This window comes from Coturnix japonica, chromosome 2 (genome assembly GCF_001577835.2).
Source record: "Coturnix japonica isolate 7356 chromosome 2, Coturnix japonica 2.1, whole genome shotgun sequence".
Taxonomy (NCBI): domain Eukaryota; kingdom Metazoa; phylum Chordata; class Aves; order Galliformes; family Phasianidae; genus Coturnix; species Coturnix japonica.
In genome coordinates, this window is record NC_029517.1 from 112,600,084 (window position 1) to 112,623,415 (window position 23,332).

At 38.4% G+C, this 23,332-nt stretch overlaps 1 protein-coding gene across 2 annotated transcripts; it reads right to left on the reverse strand.

Moving 5' to 3' along the window:
* Positions 1-573: 573 nt before the first annotated feature.
* Positions 574-23,065, reverse strand: NBN (nibrin). Of its 2 annotated transcripts, XM_015855912.2 has the most exons (16): positions 22,849-23,065; positions 21,129-21,262; positions 20,815-20,960; positions 19,896-20,055; positions 18,402-18,505; positions 16,479-16,596; positions 16,016-16,206; positions 15,170-15,270; positions 13,080-13,212; positions 11,734-11,994; positions 11,041-11,473; positions 8,104-8,175; positions 6,163-6,318; positions 5,405-5,518; positions 4,461-4,510; positions 574-1,024 (listed from the first exon to the last, which is right to left on the reverse strand). In XM_015855912.2, exons 1-16 carry the CDS (start codon positions 22,877-22,879, stop codon positions 994-996), a joined length of 2,235 nt encoding a protein of 744 aa, XP_015711398.1. In that variant the 5' UTR covers positions 22,880-23,065; the 3' UTR covers positions 574-993. The 2 variants fall into 2 exon arrangements, with proteins under 2 accessions (XP_015711398.1, XP_015711399.1); XM_015855913.2 differs by lacking the exons at positions 20,815-20,960; positions 22,849-23,065 and having other exon boundaries at positions 21,129-21,241.
* Positions 23,066-23,332: the final 267 nt, after the last annotated feature.

Consider the following 23,332-nt stretch of genomic DNA (forward strand, 5'->3'; position numbering starts at 1 on the left):
TCCCATCTGTCTCAAGTCCTACTGCAAATGAAAACAATGTAGACATCTATACTTCGGAGGAATTAATAAGGCTGATTTTCATGTGATACTATGGGAATGTATATAAGCTCCTATAAGATGACTGTCATCATGTGGCTTTTTAAGAACAATTTGTGCAAGGAAGAAGCAACAGCCATTTTCAAACACAGTTCTTTCCTATTTGCAAAGGAAAGGGAATAGGAGAAAGAAACAATCATTGCTTCTCTCCCCTCTGAAAGAAACAAAAAATCAACTGAACTGCTTGCTGCTGTTGTAAATTTTTCCTGAGTTTACAGGACTGTTTCTAGCCCAGCTGTAGGGTTGAAACAAATAGATCTGGCCCCATTATCAGATAGTCATAAATATTGACTATCTGAATACTGATAATGGGGCAAGATCTCTCATTTTTTAATACTAAGTTTTGTTTCAATATTTGCCATCACAAAAAAAATTTGGTGTCTATAAGTAATTTGTTGTTACCAGCTTCAAGAACAGGAAGAAGCTGGAGCTGATTAACATTAAATCTGTACCCAAATAAACAAGAAATACTTAAGGTTTGGTGTAACTTCTGTCTTGATTTTGTCTTCAAAAACTTTCAGTGTAAGACAAAAGTGATAACATACAAAAAGCTAATTAATTAACAAGGCCTTTCCACAAATAAAAAAGCCTGATCCTAGCTTCCTTACTTCCCATAGCCCCCTCCAATTTATAGAAAATGAAACATTAGAAAACAGCTGCCTGGAATTAAATCCTAAGCATTGCTCTGACATGAAAATATTAAGGTCTTGAATGTACAATCCTTGATAGAAACTTCTCTTTTTCTGTAACAAAACCAAGATTTAAAAACAAGTCATACAATAACAGATAGCTCAGACAGTCATACATATGTATATATTACATGCTGTAACCAGCAAACATATCAGTGGAGCAGAAGACAGATTTTAATACAGAACTGCTGTAAATTCAGGTCACAATTTATCTTCTCCTCTTCACATTAGGATCATATCTGCAACAAAAAAAGAAGCTGTCACAGATAGGCATAGCTCTGCGATACATAAATATAAGAATGCAATGCAATTGATTATACAGACCTAACAAGGGATGGGGCAACATTTAGTCCTTTCTCACACTGCACTTATGTGATTAACTATGGTCGCTACAATTTGACTGAAGAACGCAGCATTAAAACCTGTGCATGAGCTAAAGGTAACACCCTTCCCTGACTCCTTTCCTAGCTACTCAAAATCTTTCCATCTATCCCATGTATAAGAAGATTCTCCAAGTGTGTAATGTATCAATGTATTATTGAGACACCCTGAAAAACTCCAGAGGTGGGGGATGGAACAGTACTGTACGTTCACAGCAATCTACATTTGGCCAAAACTCATTCAGCAAAAATCCTTCTGTTGCCTCCTACTCCCATACAGCAATTCCCTGTTTTATCTCCTCCTTTATACAGCTTCCGATTGACTTTTAGTTACTAGTATCTACTTTCTGGATAAAAGAATTGTTTTCTGAGTTACAGCGCTACGTTTATGACTTCCCTGTGCTACACCCCATGGCCTTCTTTGGCTCCATTTTTGCTTCACCTCCCCAAATCCTCGGTCACTTCTTTGAAATTTGATATGCTTCCTACCCATGCGTGAATAACTTATGGGCAGAACAAATGATCAGGCAGTTTTACTTCCACTAATCCTGACCTCATTCATCAGGAATTTTTTTTTTGCTTAGGCAGGAAAATGTCCCAACCTCTGAGCCAAATTACATCACTGTATAACTACAAAGCCGTTGCAGAAGTCACTGCTCTCACACATGAAATGTGTATCCTTTGAAAGCAACGCTCTATTATTATTATTATTTCTGTGAACTGGGTCTGTTTAGCCTTGAGAAAAGAAGGCTGAGAGGGGACTTGATCCAGGTTTATAAATACCTGAGGTGTGGGAGCCATAGTGGCAAGGCTGGACTCTTTTCAGTAGTGCGTGGAGATAGGACTAGGGGTAATGGGATGAAAGTACAGCATAGGAAGTTCCGCACGAATGTGCAGAACTTCTTTACAGTGAGGGTGACGGAGCACTGGAACAGGCTGCCCAGGGAGGTGGTGGAGTCTCCTTCTCTGGAGATATTCAAGACCCGCCTGGACGCCTACCTGTGTGACGTGGTGTAGGGAGCCTGCTTTGGCAGGGGGGTTGGACTCGATGATCTCTAGAGAGTCCAACCCCTACAATTCTGTGATTCTGTGATTAACTACTAGCGAACAATACAAGCTGTTAATGTGGTAAGCTTTTCTGAATGGTTTGTACACATGTTGATACTCTGTATGGTGCCATTTTGACGGCCATTTGGACAAAAAACACCTTCTTCACAATCTTCTAGCAAAATGTACAGTTTTTAGTGTAGAATGCATGGCAGGTCAGAAGACAAATGGTGGTTTATTGTTTCTTCACATAAAAATAAGAAAATAATTAAAGTTTTGCTAACTAAAATGAGGCCCCTTGTACTCAGTCTCATTTGACTTCATTGCTACAGAATGGTTACAAATCAATTATAACATTTAAGGGTATCCTGGACACCAAAACATATTTGGAGGTCTTGAAGAACAGATAAAACCAGAGGAGACATTGCTTGGTATCCTGATGGCAGGGTTCCAGTTTCAACCCCATCTGCAACTCTATATGGAGAAGCTGACACTGACCATCACAAACACCTTTCTATTTAATTCCCTGTCTCACCTCCAGCCATTGTTCATGTTAAATGAATCACGGATGATGTTTTTCAAACAGAATGAAATCAAAGAGCATCTGAGAAAGGGAACTCTACAGTGCCTGTGGCGTGGAGCAGAAAAAAAGCTACAAAGATTCCACTGCTGGCACGAATGTACAAAGAAACAAAAGACCTTGCCAGGAAAAGGGAATGAAGTGCGCAAAGGGGTGTTACCAAGCATAATCCATTCATTTGTAGTCCTAGCAGAAAGATATTTCCTTGCCTTCCTCCTCTGTTTCTCTCTGTACTGAATCAGAAGTAGATGAAGGCACAGTTCTTTCCAACTCATCTTTACCTTGGAGCACAACTGTTTCTAATTTCATCTTCAAATGCAATTTTCAGGGGAAATTGCGGCTGTTAACATTAGCAGCACACCAACCAGTTTTGCTCAGGATTAAGGACAAAAATCAGAAGTAGGTTACGAACTGCTGAACATTAAACAGTTTTAGTATTTTTGGAAACTTCTGTACGCGTCACTATCCTGAATAAATTGGAGCTCAGGTCAAAACTGCTCTAAGCATGAATGCACGTCAATTATCTAAGCAGCCACTGCTTTCAAAAGGTTCAAATTAATCAAGATATTTTGGATCAGTTAATTTTCTAGCACAGCAATCAAGCTGCGCCATATATTTGTATAACCGTATTCATAATTGACATGCATATAAATGTACCGAAGACATAAAAACTGGGTAAAATAGCAAACTTGGCCTAGAGCATCTGGAAAGCAGTTATAAATCACTGAAATAAGATTAGAGTTGAAACTGACCAGACAAGAAATCAATTGAATAAAATGATTTTCTATACTCTTGCAAAAGAGAGATGAAGAAAAGTGGTAAACAACTGAAACAAGGGTTAATGGAAGAAAACCATGGACATACTTTAGATGTAAATATAATGAATTATGCTAAAAAGCACAGGAAATATAGCATTTAAATGTATTTATACACTGTTAAGTTTTTGGGAGTAATTACTCCAAAGGTTAAAAAAGATCACTTTGATGATCACTTCTTTCACAGAAATCACAGAATCATAGAATTACCCAGGTTGGAAAAGACCTTGGAGATCATCAAGTCCAACCGCAGCTTAACCAGAACCCTAACTCTAAAAACCCTACACTAAATCATATTCCTGAGTAAGAAATATCATTCCATTGCTTTAGTTTCCTCATCAAAAGACAGACAAGTACATTTAGCTAGCACTAAAGTCACAAATTCCAGAACTGCTTCTCAGGAATTCAGATGACCAGCTTAAATCTCACCCCAAACTATTTCATCAGGCAAACACTAATGGCACAGAGCTTGACTTTGGAAATCTTTTCCAGTCTTTGTGTCAGAGAACCACACAATATCTTGAGGAACTGAAAGAGACCCACCAGTATCACCAAAAGTTTTGACTTCTGGCTCCACACAGGACTAAGGCATGAGACAGAAAATGGCAACATTCTCTTTTGAGAATGTTCTAATTAAAATATTACAGTAATTCTGAAAAAAAGTGGAAGTTTAAAGCATAAGGAAAATCACCGAGAGTTGTTACAGAGTATAACTGCATACATGGGAATACGTGAGATTTTGAAAAGAACAGGCAAAGAAATAGCCTTCTGTAGAACTGGCATTTGTCCGAAAAAAATGACGATGATGTGATGAAATATAGACCTTTCCTAAACATAAATATAAACCTCTTACCTAAAGAGATCATCAGCAAGTGATTCTTCCTTTGCACGTCGATTCTGCTCCTGACAAAATAAGATTTTTCAGCACTGTATATTAAGGGCTAACATATTTTTTCTCAACTTAAGTTCGTGATAATAAACTTCATTAGTCAAGGCTGGCTACTGATGCCAATTAGCAGATTAGTCCGTGAATTGGTCAGAAATTAGCTTCTTGTTTTTCAAAGCATGATAGAAATAGGGGAAATTTTGTCTGATTATTGTGGTTTAAGGGAAATTTTAATTAGCATTATCTACATCCATAATAACATAATAATAAGCAATGGGATCTTGATCAGGCCACGGAAACAACATATGGATCATCAGCAAGTATTTTCAAAGAAAGTACTGGAAAATGAAAGTGCTGGTGAAGTGCTGGGATAAAATTGTAACTTCTGTGTAAAAAAAGGGAAAAAAAAAGAATAAAACATCTCAGTGCATTTCTCAGAATATTGCAATGGAACTTTACTCAGGTATTTTCTGTTCTGTTCAAGAGAACACAGAATATCAACTGCACATTGTATCAATTCAAACAAAGATTACTAGGCAGAAGTTCTTCCTGTCTCTCTGTCACATTTGCAGGAATCACAACTTATCATCCTCCTTATTTTAGTTACTAAAAAACAACAACAAAAAATCCCTCTTTCATGTTACTGATCTTGATTTAAATCATTATTCTGATTATGTGAATTCTTGATGTAAAATGCATTCAAATTACCAGCAAAAAAAAAAAACCAAACTAGCATTACCTCTGACCTCTGGCTTTCAGTAACTTTTCTAATGCACATCTAACAGCCAATTGGCTGAGCTTTTGAAATAAAGTCAAATTTCCACATATATCAGAAACAACCACAGGTCAGTGTGACCACTTTCAGGAGTGAAGTTTCGGTTTTGCTCATCTTTGAGAAAAAAATTCCTTACCTCCAATTCTTCTCTTAACCATTCTTCTAGCTCTGAATTCTTTCTAGCTTGGTGAGCAACCAAATCTGATCCTCCAATTATGTATGGAAGTTGTCCTGCCCCTGGATAAGGGACCTGCAGACAATAAATTCTTAAAGTTGCAATGCAAGACAAGCATAACGCAGGAAAAAGGTCAGCAATGAAAGTCAGTCTTCGTTTGAATAACATTCATCAGACATTATACTTAAGGGAGACTGAAGGGAGAAAAGTATTTATTGCAAGCTACTGAGTGCCTCCTTTTGCCAAAGGAAACAAAAAAAATAGCTGAATAATTATGAAATAAATTAATCTGAAAACATTATAAACCGATTTCTCCTGATAGAATCTATTTTAAATCAAAATACATAAACACCTATTACAGAAGGATGGCAACAAAAATACTATCAGAAATTTCAAATACTTTCAAAAGTGACTGATTACTCACAGATAGCTGGAAGCTTCATTATTTGATGAATATTGTTAGATTTCAGTGAAATGCAATTCCAGTGATCTTAAACCATATATCCTCCTTAGGGATATTTACGGCATATATACAAACATATATGTACTTATTAATAATGTAGTATGATGCTGAAACTGTTTAGTTTTCTGTGATTATTATCAATTAAAAAATATTCAGGATATTTTTTCTACAGTATTAAGGAACATTTCTACAGCATTAAGGAAATAACTCCAAACATTTTAAACAGTGCCATCTTGTGACCATTTCAAATACACACCTTTCTGAACGTTTTGAAATTGTTCTGTCCCCTGCATCTGGTATTGCCAATAGTTGGGCTGTTCGTTCTTGGACAGCTGACAACCAGCGATCGAAACTCAGTCAACAGAAGTCTGCTAGGAAGATGGCTGGAGTCATCTTCGAGTTTGTTGTGGTTCTTCAGTGGGAAGAAAAAGAATGGAGCACTTTAAGCGTATAAAATGACATGCAATGGTATCTCTCGCAGCCTTCTCATACACTACCATCAGAGATTGATGCTATGTGAATTTATTCCTCCCATATTTACATCTGCTGAAAGCACAGGATTATTAAAAAACTGCAATCATAACCTTGAGGTTAGTGCACCTTGTTTTACTTGGATATCTACACTTTTTTTGCAGTGAAGCTATTATCTGAGAATTACTTCTCTCCTACACTCTGCCTCTAACCTGGAGTAATTTAATTGTTCATTCTAACAGAAACAGAGTTAATTTTAGACCACCTCTGTCACGATAAACTGAACCTGATAAATGAAACAGCTTTATCTTGTGCATGCTAATGCTCATTTGTCAGCAAATCTGCAAGCATCCTTTGCACCTTGGGGTTAGATCTGTGTAGATTTAAAATGAAGTTGGGGTGGAAAACAAGTACACATACTTACAATATCTTCAGGGACAGCTTTAGCCGAGATACAGCACTACTATTTCATGGTAATAAAAGTTCCTTAATCTAAGATAACCCTGCACTTTGGTATACTTGCACAGCATTCCCTCTTCTTGAATTGTACTGCGTACCATGCTAAAAAAATAAAATAAAATCCTGCTGTTTGTGGACTAACTCCACTCTTCTTTCTACAGAATCTTTCCATTTCTGATGCACTGCCATTCCCAGCTATTCCCAACTTTTGAGTTTCAGTAGGACCAAGTGTCGGGTCCTGCATTTTAGTCACAACCCCAGACAACCCTACAGGCTTGGGGAGGTGTGGCTGTAAAGCTGCCTGATGGAAAGGGACTTTGGTGTGCTGATGCTCATATTCAGTCAGCTGAATATGAGCCAGCAGTGTGCCCAGGTGGCCAATAAGGCCAATGGCATACTGGCTTGTATCAAGAATGGTGTGGTAAGCAGGACCAGGGAAGTCATCCTGCCCCTGTACTCGGCATTGGTGAGGCCTCACCTCGAGTACTGTGTTCAGTTTTGGGCACCTCAGTACAAAAAAGACATGGAGGTACTGGAGCAGGTCCAGAGAAGGGCAACGAGGCTTGTGAAGGGCTGGGAGAATCAGCCCTACGAGGAGAGGCTGAGGGAGCTGGGGAGCTGTTTAAGCTGTTTGGATGTGGTGCTCAGGGACATGATTTAGCAGAGGGTTGTTAGAGTTAGGGTACTATGGTTAGGCTGTGGTTGGACTTGATGATCTTCAAGGTCTTTTCCAACCTGGGTAATTCTATGAGTCTATGATACTCCCTTCTCCTCTCTTTTATTGATTCATACTCCTGCAGTAATTTCACCTATAACAGTTAGAATGCTATTTACTATTAACCAGCATATGTTACATTTGTTTTCCCAGCGGTCCATCTGTTTCAGTTTAGTTCTGACCTCCTTAGAGCAGACAAGGAGATGCCATTCTTGTCTGGTCTTTAAGTAGTTACCTAACATAAACATCTGTACCAGCATTAACGACATTGAAAAGTTAATACAATTACACTAGGTTTCTGTAATCTCAGTCATCTCAAATATCCATAAAAAACAACTTTATATAAACACAAACTACAGTTCTGCCTTTACAAAGTCATTGAGTTGGTCTATACTATTCAAATTTATGTGTGATTACTTTCAGGAGTTCTACCTCCCGAGTTTCCTTACCCTGAATTATGATTTCCCAGTATTATGTTCTTAGCGGCAAAATTTTTGTGTATTTTCTTAACAATTCTCAAACTTTGAAACTTACAATTAATTTGTTTCTTACCAAGACTGATGATTCTTTCTTGATCTCATTTTTCCCTTCTGGAGTCAGAACTGATCCAACTTCAGCTTTTCTCTATTGAGTAAAGGTTGGAATTAAACATAACTTATAGCGACAATTAGATAAAATCTCATTCTGCCTCTTTACATTCTGCACATTTAGATCAATATAAATACATAGAAAATAAATCATAATGAAGCATGCTATATTTAGAATATCACATGGTTTTATGTACACTGTAATAAATCTGGTTTGTGTCATAAATGAGGATTTTTTGCTGACATGCTTTTTTTCTTACATAAGTAGCAAATACTTTGTGCACATCTTCAAAGTCCTGCCACGTTCTACAAAATATTTAAAAGCTTATGAACATAATAAACAGTAGAATTTCCAATTTCATTAAATGGTGCATGTGTAAAAAGTCAATTCAATTGCTGGGACAGGAAAGCATTCTGTTGGTTGCCTTCATCTCAAAGGTTAAATCTGCTTTGCTTCCTCTAAATGGCTTTTAGTGGTTGAAGAAAATCAGGTCAGCTTTATGCACCCCACAGATTTTAAGTCAGTTATCCACATTATCTGTCTTGCCAGGCAAGCAAAGTGCTTCTATGCCTAAAGAAAACAGGTAATGTGCCTGTGGGCTTTTATCATGAACCCTTCGTATTTCACAGAGAACATGATTTATCTGAAGAAAACAGGTCTTTGTTAGCTAATCACAGAAACACAGAACAGTTTGGGTTGGAAGGGACCTTTAAGATCATCTCATTCCAACCCTCTGCTATAGGCAGGGACACCTCCCTCTAAGTCAGGTTGCTCAAAGCCCCATCCACCCTTGATGGAGGGGACATCCACATCAATTAGAAGACTTTTTCCTCAGCAAAAATTCAGTGTGCAGTTAAAATAATAAAAGAACAATTTAGTTATATATAAGAATTTTTCCTCCCTTGTCACTCTACAAGATCAGAGGAGCAGAACGTCTCAGATCATTAAAAAACCCCTAAGACTATTCCAAGCAACCATTTCAGTCACTCAGTACAGCCAGACACAAGGGAAAGTACTTCCTCTCTAATAGAATAAACCAACCAAACAAAATAACAAAGAAATAACTCTACAATTAGATTACATCCTTGTCTTTAAAAACATGCCAGCTAGAAACATTAAAAAAGAAGTTTATAAAATTATACCAGAGTTCAAAATTCAGACCTCACAGAAGCAATTTCAAGTATCAGGAGAAGAGCATTAAGCTGGTATCAGCTATGGATGCATGATTGATAATGCTGCCTTGCAAACTCCAGCTACCCAATTGTGCATTTCTTACAGCACTTAGAATCATAGAATTACTCAGGTTGGAAAAGACCTTGAAGATCATCAAGTCCAACCGCAGCCTAACCAGTACCCTAACTCTAACAGCCCTCCACTAAATCATATCCCTGAGCACCACATCCAAACGGCTCTTAAACACAACCAGGGATGGCGATTCAACCACCTCCCTGGGGAGCCTATTCCAGTACCTAACTACCCTTTCTGTAAAGAAGTTCTTCCTAAGATCCAACCTAAACTTGCCCTGGCGCAACTTGAGGCCATTTCCCCTCATCCTGTCACTTGTCACTAGTGAGAAGACACTTAAACACTGCCTGGACAGTGTAAGAATTGGCTGGACAGTGATCTTTAAAATTTTTTAAATAGAAACCTTTTCTTTCTTTTTGTTAATGTTTTAGTTTGGTTTAATTCCCTCTCTACCACTAAAGTGGCTGTTTTTCAACATCTCTCTTAGAAAAATACCTTAATCTGAAAAACAAGAGAACTGAAAAAATGAATCATAAGCTACTTAACTACATGATGAATAAAGTGTATCCTCTTCCTCTTCTCTAGACTACTTTGTGTTTCTGCTCCTCACAGGGTAATAAGTCAAATATAAATGTTTAGATTAAAAATAAAGGAAACTGAACTGCAATATGCTTTTAAAATTATGTAACTTTTAGATTAAAATTCAAGTTAAAGTTTGCAGGGCTCATCAATTTGCAAACTAGGGAATGAATATGGAATGAGAGTATTTTACACTATGATGAAGCTACACAAATCGGAAGGCTGATATTTTGGAACTTCTTGAGTTGAAGTTTGGCATCTGGTCACCAGATACTAACATGAGGTTTAGGTTTTTTAGGTTGGATATTAGGAAGAACTTCTTTACAGCCTTCTGTATGTGGTACTGAGGGATATGATTTAGTGTAGGGTTGTTAGAGTTAGGGTTCTGGTTAGGCTGCAGTTGGACTTGATGATCTTCAAGGTCTTTTCCAACCTGGGTAATTCTATGATTCTATGAGCCAAGTTTTGCCACCTGGCTCTTATTTCAAGTGGTATGTTTGCAAAACTTCTGAACTGCTTTGCAAAATGTGACACTGAGCCTGCCCATATTTTACCAGGCATTCTGTATATACTGTTTAGTGGCACCATTTATTCATTTCTAATGGGCATTTAGGGTTTGAATTGCCTCATGCGGGAATTCTAATTATCTTCCACGTCACATCTAGAAATTCTGAGTTGAAAGATGCTGAAGACCACAGCATTATCCAACAGAAGAGGTCACTGTAAAAGTTTCTTCAGGAAATTCATTATATATAACTGCGTATTATTTGAGCATCTATATTAACATTACAATTAACACAACAATGCACACCATGAGAAGTTATTAGACCACTGATATATTCTGACATTCTGCCTGCACTGCTTTGAGCAAAAAGAGAGGATAAACGTCAGAATACAAGCAGCTTTCAATTCACAAGGAAACAATGTTAAAATGAAAAAAAAGAAGAAAAAAAAAAAGCAATTAGGTGTAAAACTGTGATGTATGAAAATTCGTCCTTATCCTTAAAGTAGCCATTTGCTTCCTTCACATACAGTCATAAACTTCAAGATCAGGCATGTAAGAAGAATGTAACTTACCAACATTTCATTCTCCTCTCTCTGCTTTATATTTCCTTCCTCCATCCTGATGTCTTTGGTTTCCAGACATCTCTTCTTTCGTTTATTGCTTTGAGCTTCCTGCTCACCATTTGCTGATTGCTCTTCCCAGTCTAGGTCTCTGCTTTCAAACACCATCTCTAGAGTCTCTACATCTTCATATACATCACCTAACTCCTTTCTTTTCTTCAGTGCAGGTTTTTCACTACAAGTAATTTTAGTGCCAGTTTTATCACTTGCTACTTCACCACGTTCCATTCCAAGCTGGATGTTATTTCCCTTTCGATGCTGTTCTTTTTCACTGTTCCATGTTGGTGAAGCTGAGGATTCAGTGCACTTGGAAACAGGCAACGGCCTTTTCTCCAGTTTTGCTAGTTTGGGTAAAGAAGTTTCTTCTCCTTCTTCAGCTCTTTCCCTTAGCCATAAAGTAATTACAAAAAAAAAAGAAATTACAAAAATGTCTTTGAATATGATTAGCTGCATCAGCAACACAGCAGCCTCCTGAGGTTTAAATGACGGCACCATGAAGTTTGAATGTAAATACTCTTGTGAAATAGCTTTCCCTTTTCAGGAGCTTTTCATTAACTCTGTTTTGAATAAAACATACACCACTTGAGCTATGCAGGAACAGCAATAACAAAACTATACGAAAAGTAACGTCAAAAACATACATACCTTTTCCTAGCTACAGGGAAGTAATTTGTAATTGAATTAGACTGCTGACGTGGAGTGCACTCTCTAGGTTTATCAACTTCCAAAATTTTAGATGGAGATACTGGATGATTTTTTTGACTAAACCCAGATGTTCTGTTCACTTTAGATATCAGTGTTCCTGTATTTGCACTGCCACTTGTACTCGGGTTCTCCTTTATAGCAGTTTGTTGGAAAGCCCCTTTTTCTCTCCCCTTCATCTGAGAAGTGTTCTCTATCTCCATGCTATAGCAGAGAAGAAAAACATGTATTAGGTGAACACACAAAAAGTTACCATTGATATACACTGCTGCATAATATTGCTTTTTTAAAAACTCATGAACATACTTACCAACAATGTATTTGTGCTAACATCTGATGCTGAAAATCTGCTATAATACTTACTTTTCATTATCACAAAATGGCTTGAAAACTCTGAATACAATTAAGATAGTCAGATATGCAACATCTACATTCCTATTTATTAATCCATATTGTTATTTATCACTTGAAAGCAGAAATTGCCTCACTGCAGACAAATGACAGCAATTTAGTAAGCACCATTTTGAACAGTGTGTGCCTTTGTCTATGGCGCTGATGAAGTTCCTCAACCACAGAAGAGTGCTTTATTTGCAAGTTTTTGATGGATGAGAAGCTGGACATGAGCCAGTAGTGTGCGCCAGAAGGCCAATTGTGTTCTGGGCTGCATTAACAAAAGGGTGGTCAGCAGGGGGAGAGAGTTGGCTGCCCCCCTCTACTCAGCTCTTGTGAGCCCCATCTGGAGTATTGCATCCAGGCCTGGAGCCCCAGGACAGGAAGGATGTGAAACTCTTGGAGTGGGTCTTGGAGAAGTGCCACTTTGGTCAGAGGGCTGGAGCACCTCTCCTATGAGGAAAGGTTGAGGAAACTTTGATTATTTAACTTGGAGAAAAGAAGGCTCCAGGGAGACCTCATTGTGACCTTTCAGTACTTGAAGGGAACATTTAAAAAGGGGGAACGGCTGTTTACAAGAGTTGATAGTGATAGGACAAGGGCGAATGGTTTTAAACTGACAGGGGAGGTTTAGGATACATATTAACAGGAATTTTTCATACTGAGGGTGGTGACACACTGGAACAGGTTGCCCAAGGAGGCCGTGGATGCCCCAATCCCTGGAGGCATTTAAGGCCAGGCTGGATGTGGCTCTGGGCAGTCTGGTGTGGTGGCTGGTGACCCTGCACATAGCAGGGGGGTTGAAACTATGTGATCACTGGGGTCCTTTTCAATCCAGGCCATTCTATGATAATCATGTAGTCTACAAAGCTCAGAAACTATTTCCATGCATACTTTACCATGTCTGCTCTTCTGTATCAGCTACATATAATGTACTGCTATCTGCGGCAGCAGTTGGCATTACTGTGTCATCCACAGCCAAACTCTGAGATATAGCTGGCCCTGCTCTTGATGGAGTACTTGCAGTTACAGCTGCAAGATCAACACAAGAGAAGAACGAAAAGATTAATATCCAGTGCTTTTCTTTGCATGTAATATCACACAACCACTTTAACTGATCAAGTGAGACTTTGGAAAATCGTATTCATAGCATCAAAGAATTGCTCAGGCTGGAAAAGACCTTAAAGATCATCAAGTCCAACCACAGCCCAACCACACCATGCTAAGTCTATCAACCCTCTGCTAAATCATGTCCCTAAGCCCCACATCCAAACAGTTTTTACACACATCCAGGGATGGTGATTCAGCCACTTGGGGGCTCAACCCTAGAAGCCTATTTGTGCAGTTTTGATTTTAAAAAGTCATGTAGATTTAGTAAAAACAAACAAGAAATAAACGAACAAAAATCCAACTAGAAGAAACCATGTTCTAAATGACTAAATTCTAGGGTCTGGTTTTGGTTAAACATTTCACTGAATTAAGAAACAGAATTTTGCTTAAATACGAATGAAGTACTGTAGAAAATTATTTATGGCCAAAATATATAAATCAGACAAGGCATATTTCCACATCTTACATGATTTTACATGTCTACTTCAAGTTAGACGAGCAAGGTATTAGTATCTTGACATTCATTGTTGAGTCAAGATTGGAGAAACAGGTCTTGTTTATAATATCTGTGATTGGCAACACGTACATAAAAGTTTCTGATTATCCTCCAAGCACTACAGTTTGTTCCCCCTTGACAAATAAACTGCAAACATAGCTAGCCTGAAATAATATAGATAATCTTTTAACATAATAATTTAACTTTCACCTAACTGAATCGTTCAGACAGGAAAACAAGACTTGGTATTTCTAATTTATTTACCTGCCTGCTGCATTAATGGCATTAAATTTAATGTGAGAGTCCATTTATTTTGTGTTGCTCCCTAAGCTTCACTGGATAGACAACAGACTACAGATAAACTATTCATATAAGAACTCGAGTCAATCAAAACATTTATCAGTCCTCTGCCAGTATTGCTGCCATATCTTTCTCTCTTCAAAATACATTTTTGAATAAGAAATGCTCTTGTGTGTAAGGACAAATTCATGGTGTTTACTGAACTAAAAAACAAAACAAACATTCAAATAACAACAGCAACAAAACAACACTTAAGTTGTAGAATTTACTACCTGATCTATCACTCTGTAGAAAAGAATAGAACCTAAAATTATTCTATTAAATTGTCAGAATTATGTGTAACAAACTTCATTCTAACAACTTTGGAAGCAGAATGAAAAGAAAATTAGACCAAAAAAACATATAATCTGTCTCCCAAAGACTTTCACTGTTGTTCTATTGGCAAATATGACTTACGCTTCAAGACAACACACAGAGTTTACATTCCCCCTACTGTTACTTTAAAAAATATGGCAACGCTGCCTCATTGTCTTGACATGTTGCTCTAAGATTAGGTTTGATTTTGAACTCGAACTGGGGGCTGGGGGGATTTCCCTACAGTAAATACTTCTATGTGTAAAGAACACAAGTCTTTACAATTTAATTTAGTTCTTATTCTCTAGATTTCTAACCTCAGCCTATTAACTCACTACCCCAGCCTTTTCATAAAAGATAGAATCTCTTGGAATTCACCATTACCGTACACATTGATTTAGCAGCTACAGAAACTACCAACTTCAGAACACTGTTTTAAAGTATCTTTCCTTGAAACGTCAAATAACTGCATCTGCTCCTCACTTTAACTTTAGATGATACTTTTCTTTCATTTTAAACCTACACCTGTAGGTCACATCATTTTCAATGTAGCTTATAGCAAGCTGTTGAGAAAACATTTAGCTCCTCAGATTTGCATACATGTTTCATGCAGCATCGTTCTATTTCAGTGGTATTGCAAAATAAAAGAACCTTGGCATTACATTACTTGTACCAAAAAAAAGCTACTTATTTACTGCTTGAACTTAGTACTACCCTTCTTCTAATTACCTTTGTGATCAGGCTGCCTCTGGGGGTTGCAGTATCTTTCTGTAGACATGAAGATAACTGCCAATCCAATTTCTGCTTCAGGAATAGCCCTGAGATTGTTGCTGTTAACATATAGAAAGTCAACACATAAAAATAAGTGTCTCAATACATGTTGAAAGCCGAAAAGGCAAACAAGTACATATATGTCAAGATACAAAATGATCATCACACATTTTACTGTACTACAGCCATGAGAAGAGCTTGAATATAGATGTTATCTCTGTTCCGAATAGAAATTCATGGTGACTAGACTTAGCTATTAAGGTTTAGGATTATGTTTTCATTGATAGTTTACAATAGTACTATAAAAGTACTAACATCTACAAACAGCCTGCTCTCTTAAAAAAGAAAAAAAATAGGTGTGTGTGTGTGTATAACACAAGGTACCTTTCACAGTCAATTTATGCAAGTAGATAGACAGGATTGAGACACATGGCCTCAAAGCGCCCTGTACTTCATGGAAAACAAGAAATATGTATGACTGTTGAAAAAAGAATTAATGATACATCCCCCATTTTTAGAATATACTAATCTTTAACTTTTTCTAAACAGCAGGAACAGAGCTTGCCTTCTCTAATTTCAAACCAACTCAATAAGTAGAAGAACCTCCTCCAGAAAACCACCCAAATCCCTAACTGCCAAATCCTCCAGTTCCCGCTTCAAGAGATTTTAGCTCCTGTACCATGCACTTAAAACAACATCCATCTAAGTATACTGGTGCATTCATACATATGCAAATGCAATGACTAAAATAACTGCAGAAATTCTAAAACAATCCCCTCTCTGTGCAAGAGAACAACTATTCACCTTTCCAACACAGTCAGAATGGAATCAGTCCAGTTTCTCATGGACTCAGATCCCAGGATCTGAAAGTTTGCCATCCCAACATCAACAACACAAACTTCAGGAGAAACCAGTAAAGAAGTTTCTTTTCTTCCCTCCGTGATCAGTTTTGCTTCTCCTCCTCCAAGAATAACTGCTGGACCCAGTTTCTTGTGCTAAGAAAAGAATGCAATTAAAACACTCTTAAAATACTTTCATTGAGAAGTATGCTAACCTACCAGCACAAATCTTGTTGCTCATGTATTAATGCAGATGTGATGCATTCTGTTTCTACTCCTGCATTTCATCTTAATTAGGTTGTTTTCATGTAAAAAGATAAAGTACACATAAATCTTTCCTGATGGACCTAGAACAAACCTGAATCCAGAGAAAATAGAATATATGCTCAGCTGTCCCCCTACATCTTTGCATTGTAAAGCCCAGTTACCTGCTTGGCTGTCAGAAATACAAAAGTTTTTCCACTGAATATTCTTTGCCTTTCAGGATGTCCAGATAAATCCATGTTATCAGTACCAATGGAAGGCTCTTCAACTGAAGGATAAAAGCTGTAAAAACCAAACATTAAAGTTAGAAAATTTAGATTTTTCTATCAGTACTGATTGACAGTCCCTTCTGTTTTAGCTGTAAGCTGAGAAATTAAAATACTTCACTACTTTGTTTCTGTTAAAGCTATTTATATAAATATTTCTTCAAAGGATTAAGAGAAAACAGAACCTCTCATTTCTCAATATCTAAGCTCAGACCAACACTTCCTATCTCAGTAAGTAAAAGAACCATCTTCGTAAAGTATTCAACCTTCCTATCTTAAAACATCAGTTCTCCAAACATCTACATTCTCCACCAACAATACTGACAGACTTGATTGCTATTTCATTCTGTGCTTGCCCAGACATATTGCTTCCACTACCCTTCACCTGGGATAGCCACTCCTGTTTCTCTTGTATTGGACAGAGAACATTATGTTCTACTATGCTATGTGACAGCCTATTAATGCAACAGAAAATAAGTACACTCTATGCCACTTTGCTGGTGGCAAAGAGAACTGAACTGATCCACTCTGCAACTTCTTAGTGTGCCCAGTACAAGGAAAATGACACTGAGGGCTCAGATTAGGTAGAAGCAAAACTCTAATCTGAAGTTCTAACTTTCGTGATCTCTGATCTCAGCTCTAGTTAATGACAGTATGTGTTTATCATAAAAAAATGCCTCTAGAATGAAGACAAGCATTTTATTGAAAATACAACAGTATTTACAGGCTCTCACAGCCACACGTTCTCTGCTACAACAGACTTAGCACACCACAGTGAAGGCATACGCTCCAAAGGAGTGAGAGCACTGGTAGACAGTTTATCCATGTGGTCTGGCAGAGCTTATGATGACTTATCATTCTCCTAATCACTGATTATACATCCTGACTGCTGAAACACAATCCCAGAAACAGATTTAGCAGCTTAAGAAATTCTACATATACATGTACATACATACAAGCGTACATGCTACAATATTTTAATTTTCCTAGCAAAGATGAACAGACTTTAAGCAAGAAACATAATCCATGAAATTCTGAAATCTTTAAGTCTCAAAAGTAAAGAAAAGAAAAAATTGTTATTTTGGTAAAGTTAACCTGTTTTGATCAAAACTTACAAGCTCTTTTCTCATGTGACAAGTGGCAGAATACAAACAAATAATCTCAGGATGTGTCAAGGAAAGCTTAGTTTGCACATTAGAAGTAATTTTTTTCCACAGCGAGAGTGGTCAAACATTGCATCAGGCAGCCCAGCAAAGAGGTGGAACCCCCAGCCTATTCAAGAGACAGGCAGATGTAGCACAGAGGGACATGCTTGACTGATGGGACGTGGCAGGTAAGGTTGGATTGATGGTTGGACTTCATAATCTTGAAGGTCTTTTCCAATCCAAAAGATTTTACAAGTCTATGACTAAATTCATAATCTAAGCATTTACTGGAAGAAATATTCTTTATAATGAAATAAGGTTAATATGGTGTTTTTTGCACAAATCTAATTTTCTTCACTTTAATCTATCAACTCCCAAAAGAGCTTCAGTAGTGCTTCAAACACATCAGCATAGAGATTGCTATAGCAACCTCTCTGACAACAAGCTCCTATCTAGAGTTAGTAACATCTCTAAGCATATAATCAAACCCAAGATCTCACCTTATGAGTCTAGGCATGAGAAGAAAATTGCCTAAAGATTAAAATGGTGGGCGTTCTTCCACAAAAAAAGCTATTGTAATTCACATATTCTGCCAAGTAACAACAGGTAAGTGTGCAGTTATTTGATAATCTAACTCACATAAAATTAATTATGTGACATTGAAAGCAATACTTACCTTTCAGGAGTTGGCAGCTGTTGCCTGGACTGAACAGCTTTCATTAATTCATTAAAAAACTCTGGTTTTACAATTGGTCGTCCACAAATCAAAGCACATATCGTCTGAGAAGAGAGAAGGTACATGTTTAACATACAGAAAAAGCCTATCTAGAATGTGGTTCAACTGACTAGCTTTATACTAGATCACAAAGACATCTGCACACATCATATCACATCTGTGTGATGTGAGCAGTATCATACAAATGTAACTGTACTTGATTTTGCTATGGAAAAAAAATGTCAGTTTAATTTCTTACAGCACAGCTTTCAGCTGCTGTCTTAACCGAAGCTCTGAAATTGTATATGGCACCTAATGATAACATCAGTAAAAATGAAAAAAAACCAGCACACATCAAGCCTCTGCACTAGGCAAATACTAGTAATTAAAATCTAAGCAAATACTGTCTGATTAGACAGATTTGTTTGACACAACTAGAATAATGCAAACTTTAATGTTTTCTATTAATTTAGATATTAATAAGTTCCATATTCAGAAAGAAAAAAATTGCACAGGCTCCCACCAAAAGAGAACAATTTTTGTATTTGTTGCTCTTTTATAACCATCCCAATACCCTCAGTAGGCTGATGTTAGCTGCTGTCAGCACAGGAGAGGGAGCTACAGTACAGTGGGAAGAGACTTAATATATTCATGAAAAGCGGAACCAAATCAGTGAGAAATTTAACAAAGTCGTAAAAGAAAGACCTGAAAAACAAACAAAAAAGAGAATAACTGCACGCACAAAAAAGCTGTTGGAGAGGGTCCAGAGGAGGGCCATGAGGATGGTCAGGGGGCTGGAGCACCTGTCCTATGAGGACAGGCTGAGGGAGCTGGGCTTGTTCAGCCTGGAGAAAAGAAGACTGCAGGGTGACCTCATTGCAGCCTTTCCATACCTGAAGGGTACCCATAATCAGGACGGGAGTCAACTCTTTGAAAGGGCTGACAATAGCAGGACTAGGGGAAACGGTTTTCAGTTGAAAGAGGGAAGATTTAGATTGGATGTTAGGGGGAAGTTCTTTACTAGGAGAGTGGTGAGGTCCTGGAACAGGCTGCTCAGGAATGTTGTGGGGGTCCCTAGAGGTGTTCAAGGCCAGGTTGGATGGGGCCCTGGGCAACCTGATCTAATATACGTGGAAGTTTTGTGGCCCTGTCAGGCAGGGGGGTTAGAGCTTCATGATCCTTGAGGTCCCTTCCAACCCGGGGCATTCTGTGATTCTGTGAAAAGAACCAACCAGCCAATAAGACCATCTTCTTTTAATGACAGATAGGATTTCCCACGAATGCTACAGCAACACTGAGAGGGAAGAAAAAGATTTTTCTTCATTTCTTGAAATTTCTTAATTGTTAAATACAACTTTTTGCCATAATCTTGAGCAGGTCTAGAATTTAATTTCTTTAACAGGAAAAAGTCAAAAAGTCAAACCAACCTGATCAATACATGTAAACTCAACATACCTTAACAGTAACTCTTACTGATGCCATTACAAGGTGAGTACATTCTTTTGTCCATTCATTCACAACAAGACCTCCGAGCTGCTGGATGGCTTCATTTAAAGCAGTTTTCTGAGCAATATCTAAACATGAGGAGCAGACAACTAAAGATTCATATTCCACTCTGCAAAGAACAAGTAAAAGAGAATGCCTTAGTAACTTTGGTAGCATTATAATGAACAAAGCAGTCTTATGAATCACTCCTGTTTCACAGGGAATTCCAATAAATAAACAGACTCCTGTAATTCTTACATAAATCAATGACTGTGCTTTAAAATGTCCTGATGAAAGTAAGTAACTGATTTTTACTGAGAAAAATAAGCAGATTTTTGATTTGATGTTTCAAATGATTATTCTTGAGACTTTTGATCTTAAGAAAGAGCAAGGACACCAATGAGAATCAGTGCTTGAAGCAAGGTTTGAGAGCTGAAAATATAGGATGAAATCCAAGCTCAAGAAACCTTTTCCTGAGACTGCTCTTACACTTGAATCTGTAGACTGTCCATTTAGAATTAGAGAATATCAAACTCTATGATTTGACTTGGGATAGGCTACAAAGGAGAAAATACTTATGTAATCATATCAATCATGAAAGTCATGGAAGACATCTTTTAAAACACCAACAGTAAATAAATACACTTATCTTAATAAATTAAATGCATTTCAAAATTAATTATTATAAAAATATGTACTAAAAAGGCTTTCAGAAGCATGACGTAGAACACAGGAAAGTATTATTTGTTTCCTCTGCTTTCTGAAAACTCAACAGGTAAATTCCCGTAGTGTTCTATCACTCATCAAGTTGTATGACGTGCTAAAACACTGTTTTTGAAAGCTGTTATTTTCCACTCAGTAGTTTATTATCAGTCTGAGCACTTCTTACCTAAACTTGCTCTCGAAGACTCCAAAATTTACTCTGTCACCAGACTGCAAAGACCTTGAAGCACCACTTAATTTTGATCCATTAACAAAAGTACCATATTTGGAGGTGTCTTTTATTGTTAACACAGGGACTGAAACAGACTGGCTCTGAAAATAAACATAAATAAGCCTTGGTAGTTCATCAGAAACAGGTTACATAGAAGGAATTTTGGTTGACTGGCTTCAAAATATCCAGAGAAACTGTAACACAAGTGCAATTCAGTAATTGAGTGAAACATGCACTCCAGAACTGACTGTAAAATGCTGGCTACTTACCTGGGTTGTTTCAGGATGATTTACTGTCAGAACTGCATGACTTCGACTGATTGATTGATCATCTTGGATCAAAATAGCACAATTTTTGCGTCCAACAACATATTCAGTACCAACTAAAAGTCGAAATGGCTCTCCTGAAAATAAACAAGAGACAGAAAAACATAAATTTACAAGAAACACCAGAATACCCAAAGAACTTAGAATCAATTCAGAAGTTTGTAAACTATCTAATCATGTCTATACCTTATTATGCATCATTTATTAGCCTGATCAGAATCATGCATTTTATTTATAGACAAAACCCGTTTCTTCCTCTGTCTGTTATGAAAGGATAGGATTTCATAATTAAAAAAAAAAAGCAGTAACAAAAGTGGTGGTACTAAATATTTGTACTAATACCTTATTTCTTTTATCTCGTATTACATCTTCATAGAAGAAGTACACAAAGCACAAACTTTACAGATACATAACTTATTAACAGTATATAACTTAGGGACTAATTTAAGTGTCTCAGAGAAAAATGCCTCCCTAAAGGATGCTGAAAGATCTGCATTGTAAATCAAACAGGTACTTTGTAAGTTTGGTCTCTGATCTATGTTGTAACTTTCTGTCATCTAGACAACGCTGAAAGAGGGCATGGCTTGGAGACATCCAAAAGGTGTAGGTCACCCACAAACAGTGATTCAGAAGTTTTTTCTTGATAAAAATGAATGAATTAGTGACGAAATTCTAATACAAATAACTGTCCAAATAAGTACAGCTCAGAACTCATCATCCTGACTACAAGAACAATACCAGTGTCCTGGCTGGAGAGGTTTCCAGGCAGTAAGAGATCAAACTCTATTCATTTCAGTACAAATAATGTGTGTGTTTGGTGGCCCTGCTAGGAAGGGCGGGTTGGAACTACATGATCCTTGAGGTCCCTTCCAACCCGGGTCATTCTGTGATTCTGTGTGAAATAGATAGTGCTGTCACTTAGATGTAAACCAAGCATCCTTAAGTCACTCCTAATGAAGCAAGAAAAAGGAGATACAGCAGTGATGTGACTGATTTTTATAAGATGAGAGAAAGGCATTCAAGTTGAAATTGCCTGCACCCTGGCATTATGGAAATACCTATCATCAAGTTGGATAGCACTGGAACAGGCTGCCAGGGCAGGTGTGAGAAGACTCCTTCTCTCTTGGAGATATTTTAAAGACCGCCTGGGGACGACCTACCTGTGTGACATGGTGTAGGGAGCCTGCTTTGGCAGGGTGGTTGGACTCGATGATCTCTAAGAGGTCCCTTCCAACCCCTACAATTCTGTGATTCTGTGATGAACAACAGTGCAGTGATGACTGTCTCAAAACTGCATTCAAGAAACAAAACAACACTTGGTCCCTGAAACATCAACATAAAAGTCAGACATCATTCCTGGAAGGAGAGACTGAATGACCTCTGCCTTTGGGCTCAGCACTTCAGATCCCCAAGGGCAGCAACCCTGGGACGCATCGCCAGCAAAGCTAACAGGGCACGTCTGCCTCATCGCCAGCACGAATAACAGGGCACGGCCACCGAGATCAGGGCTCCAGTGAAAAAGGGAGCCCTGCCCGGTACCGGAATGGAAACCGAAAGCAGAATCTCTAAGCGTGCCAGCTTCCCAAGGAGGAGGTGGTAGGGGCCGACCCGAACCCAGGCGCGGGAGAGGAGTGGACGGGCCCCAGGCCCGCAGTGCCCTCACCTGTTCCTGCGGCGGGCACCAGCTTCCACATCCTGAGGCCGTAGGGAGCTCCACGGTGAGGAGCTGCGGTTCGCCTTGTACTCCCGTTCCAGTCGGCTGCCGGGCTGGAAACGGAGAGCCGGAGCTTCTTTGCCGCCCACCCGGTTACCCCGCCCGGCAGCGCAGCCAGAGCGGGGAGCGCCGCATGGCGACGGGCGGACGGCACGGCCGATACAGCCGGCACCGGTGGGCATGCGCAGCGGAACCGTGAGGGCTCGGCCCGCCCCAGCGAGAGGTGCAGTGCCCGGCATGGGGCTGAGCCCTTCCCCTATCCCAGATGTGAATTCAGGAATGTTATTTTGGTGGAATCTTAATCTGTGTAATAGAATCATTGAATGGTTTGGGTTGGAAGGGGCCTTTAAGATCATGTAGTTCCAACGCCCTGCTATAAGGGAGCTTACTTCCAGGAGGGGAGTAAACTCTTCAAAAGGGCTGACAATAGCAG

Bases quoted from the DNA above. Each gene is read 5' to 3' on its own strand.
- NBN (XM_015855912.2), bottom strand. From the start codon at position 22,879: ATGTGGAAGCTGGTGCCCGCCGCAGGAACAG. The intron at 20,961-21,128 runs GTAAGTAGCCAG...GTTTATTTTCAG, and splicing joins ATCATCCTGAAACAACCCAG to AGCCAGTCTGTTTCAGTCCC. The intron at 5,519-6,162 runs GTGTGTATTTGA...TATTGTCTGCAG, and splicing joins ATTTCAAAACGTTCAGAAAG to GTCCCTTATCCAGGGGCAGG.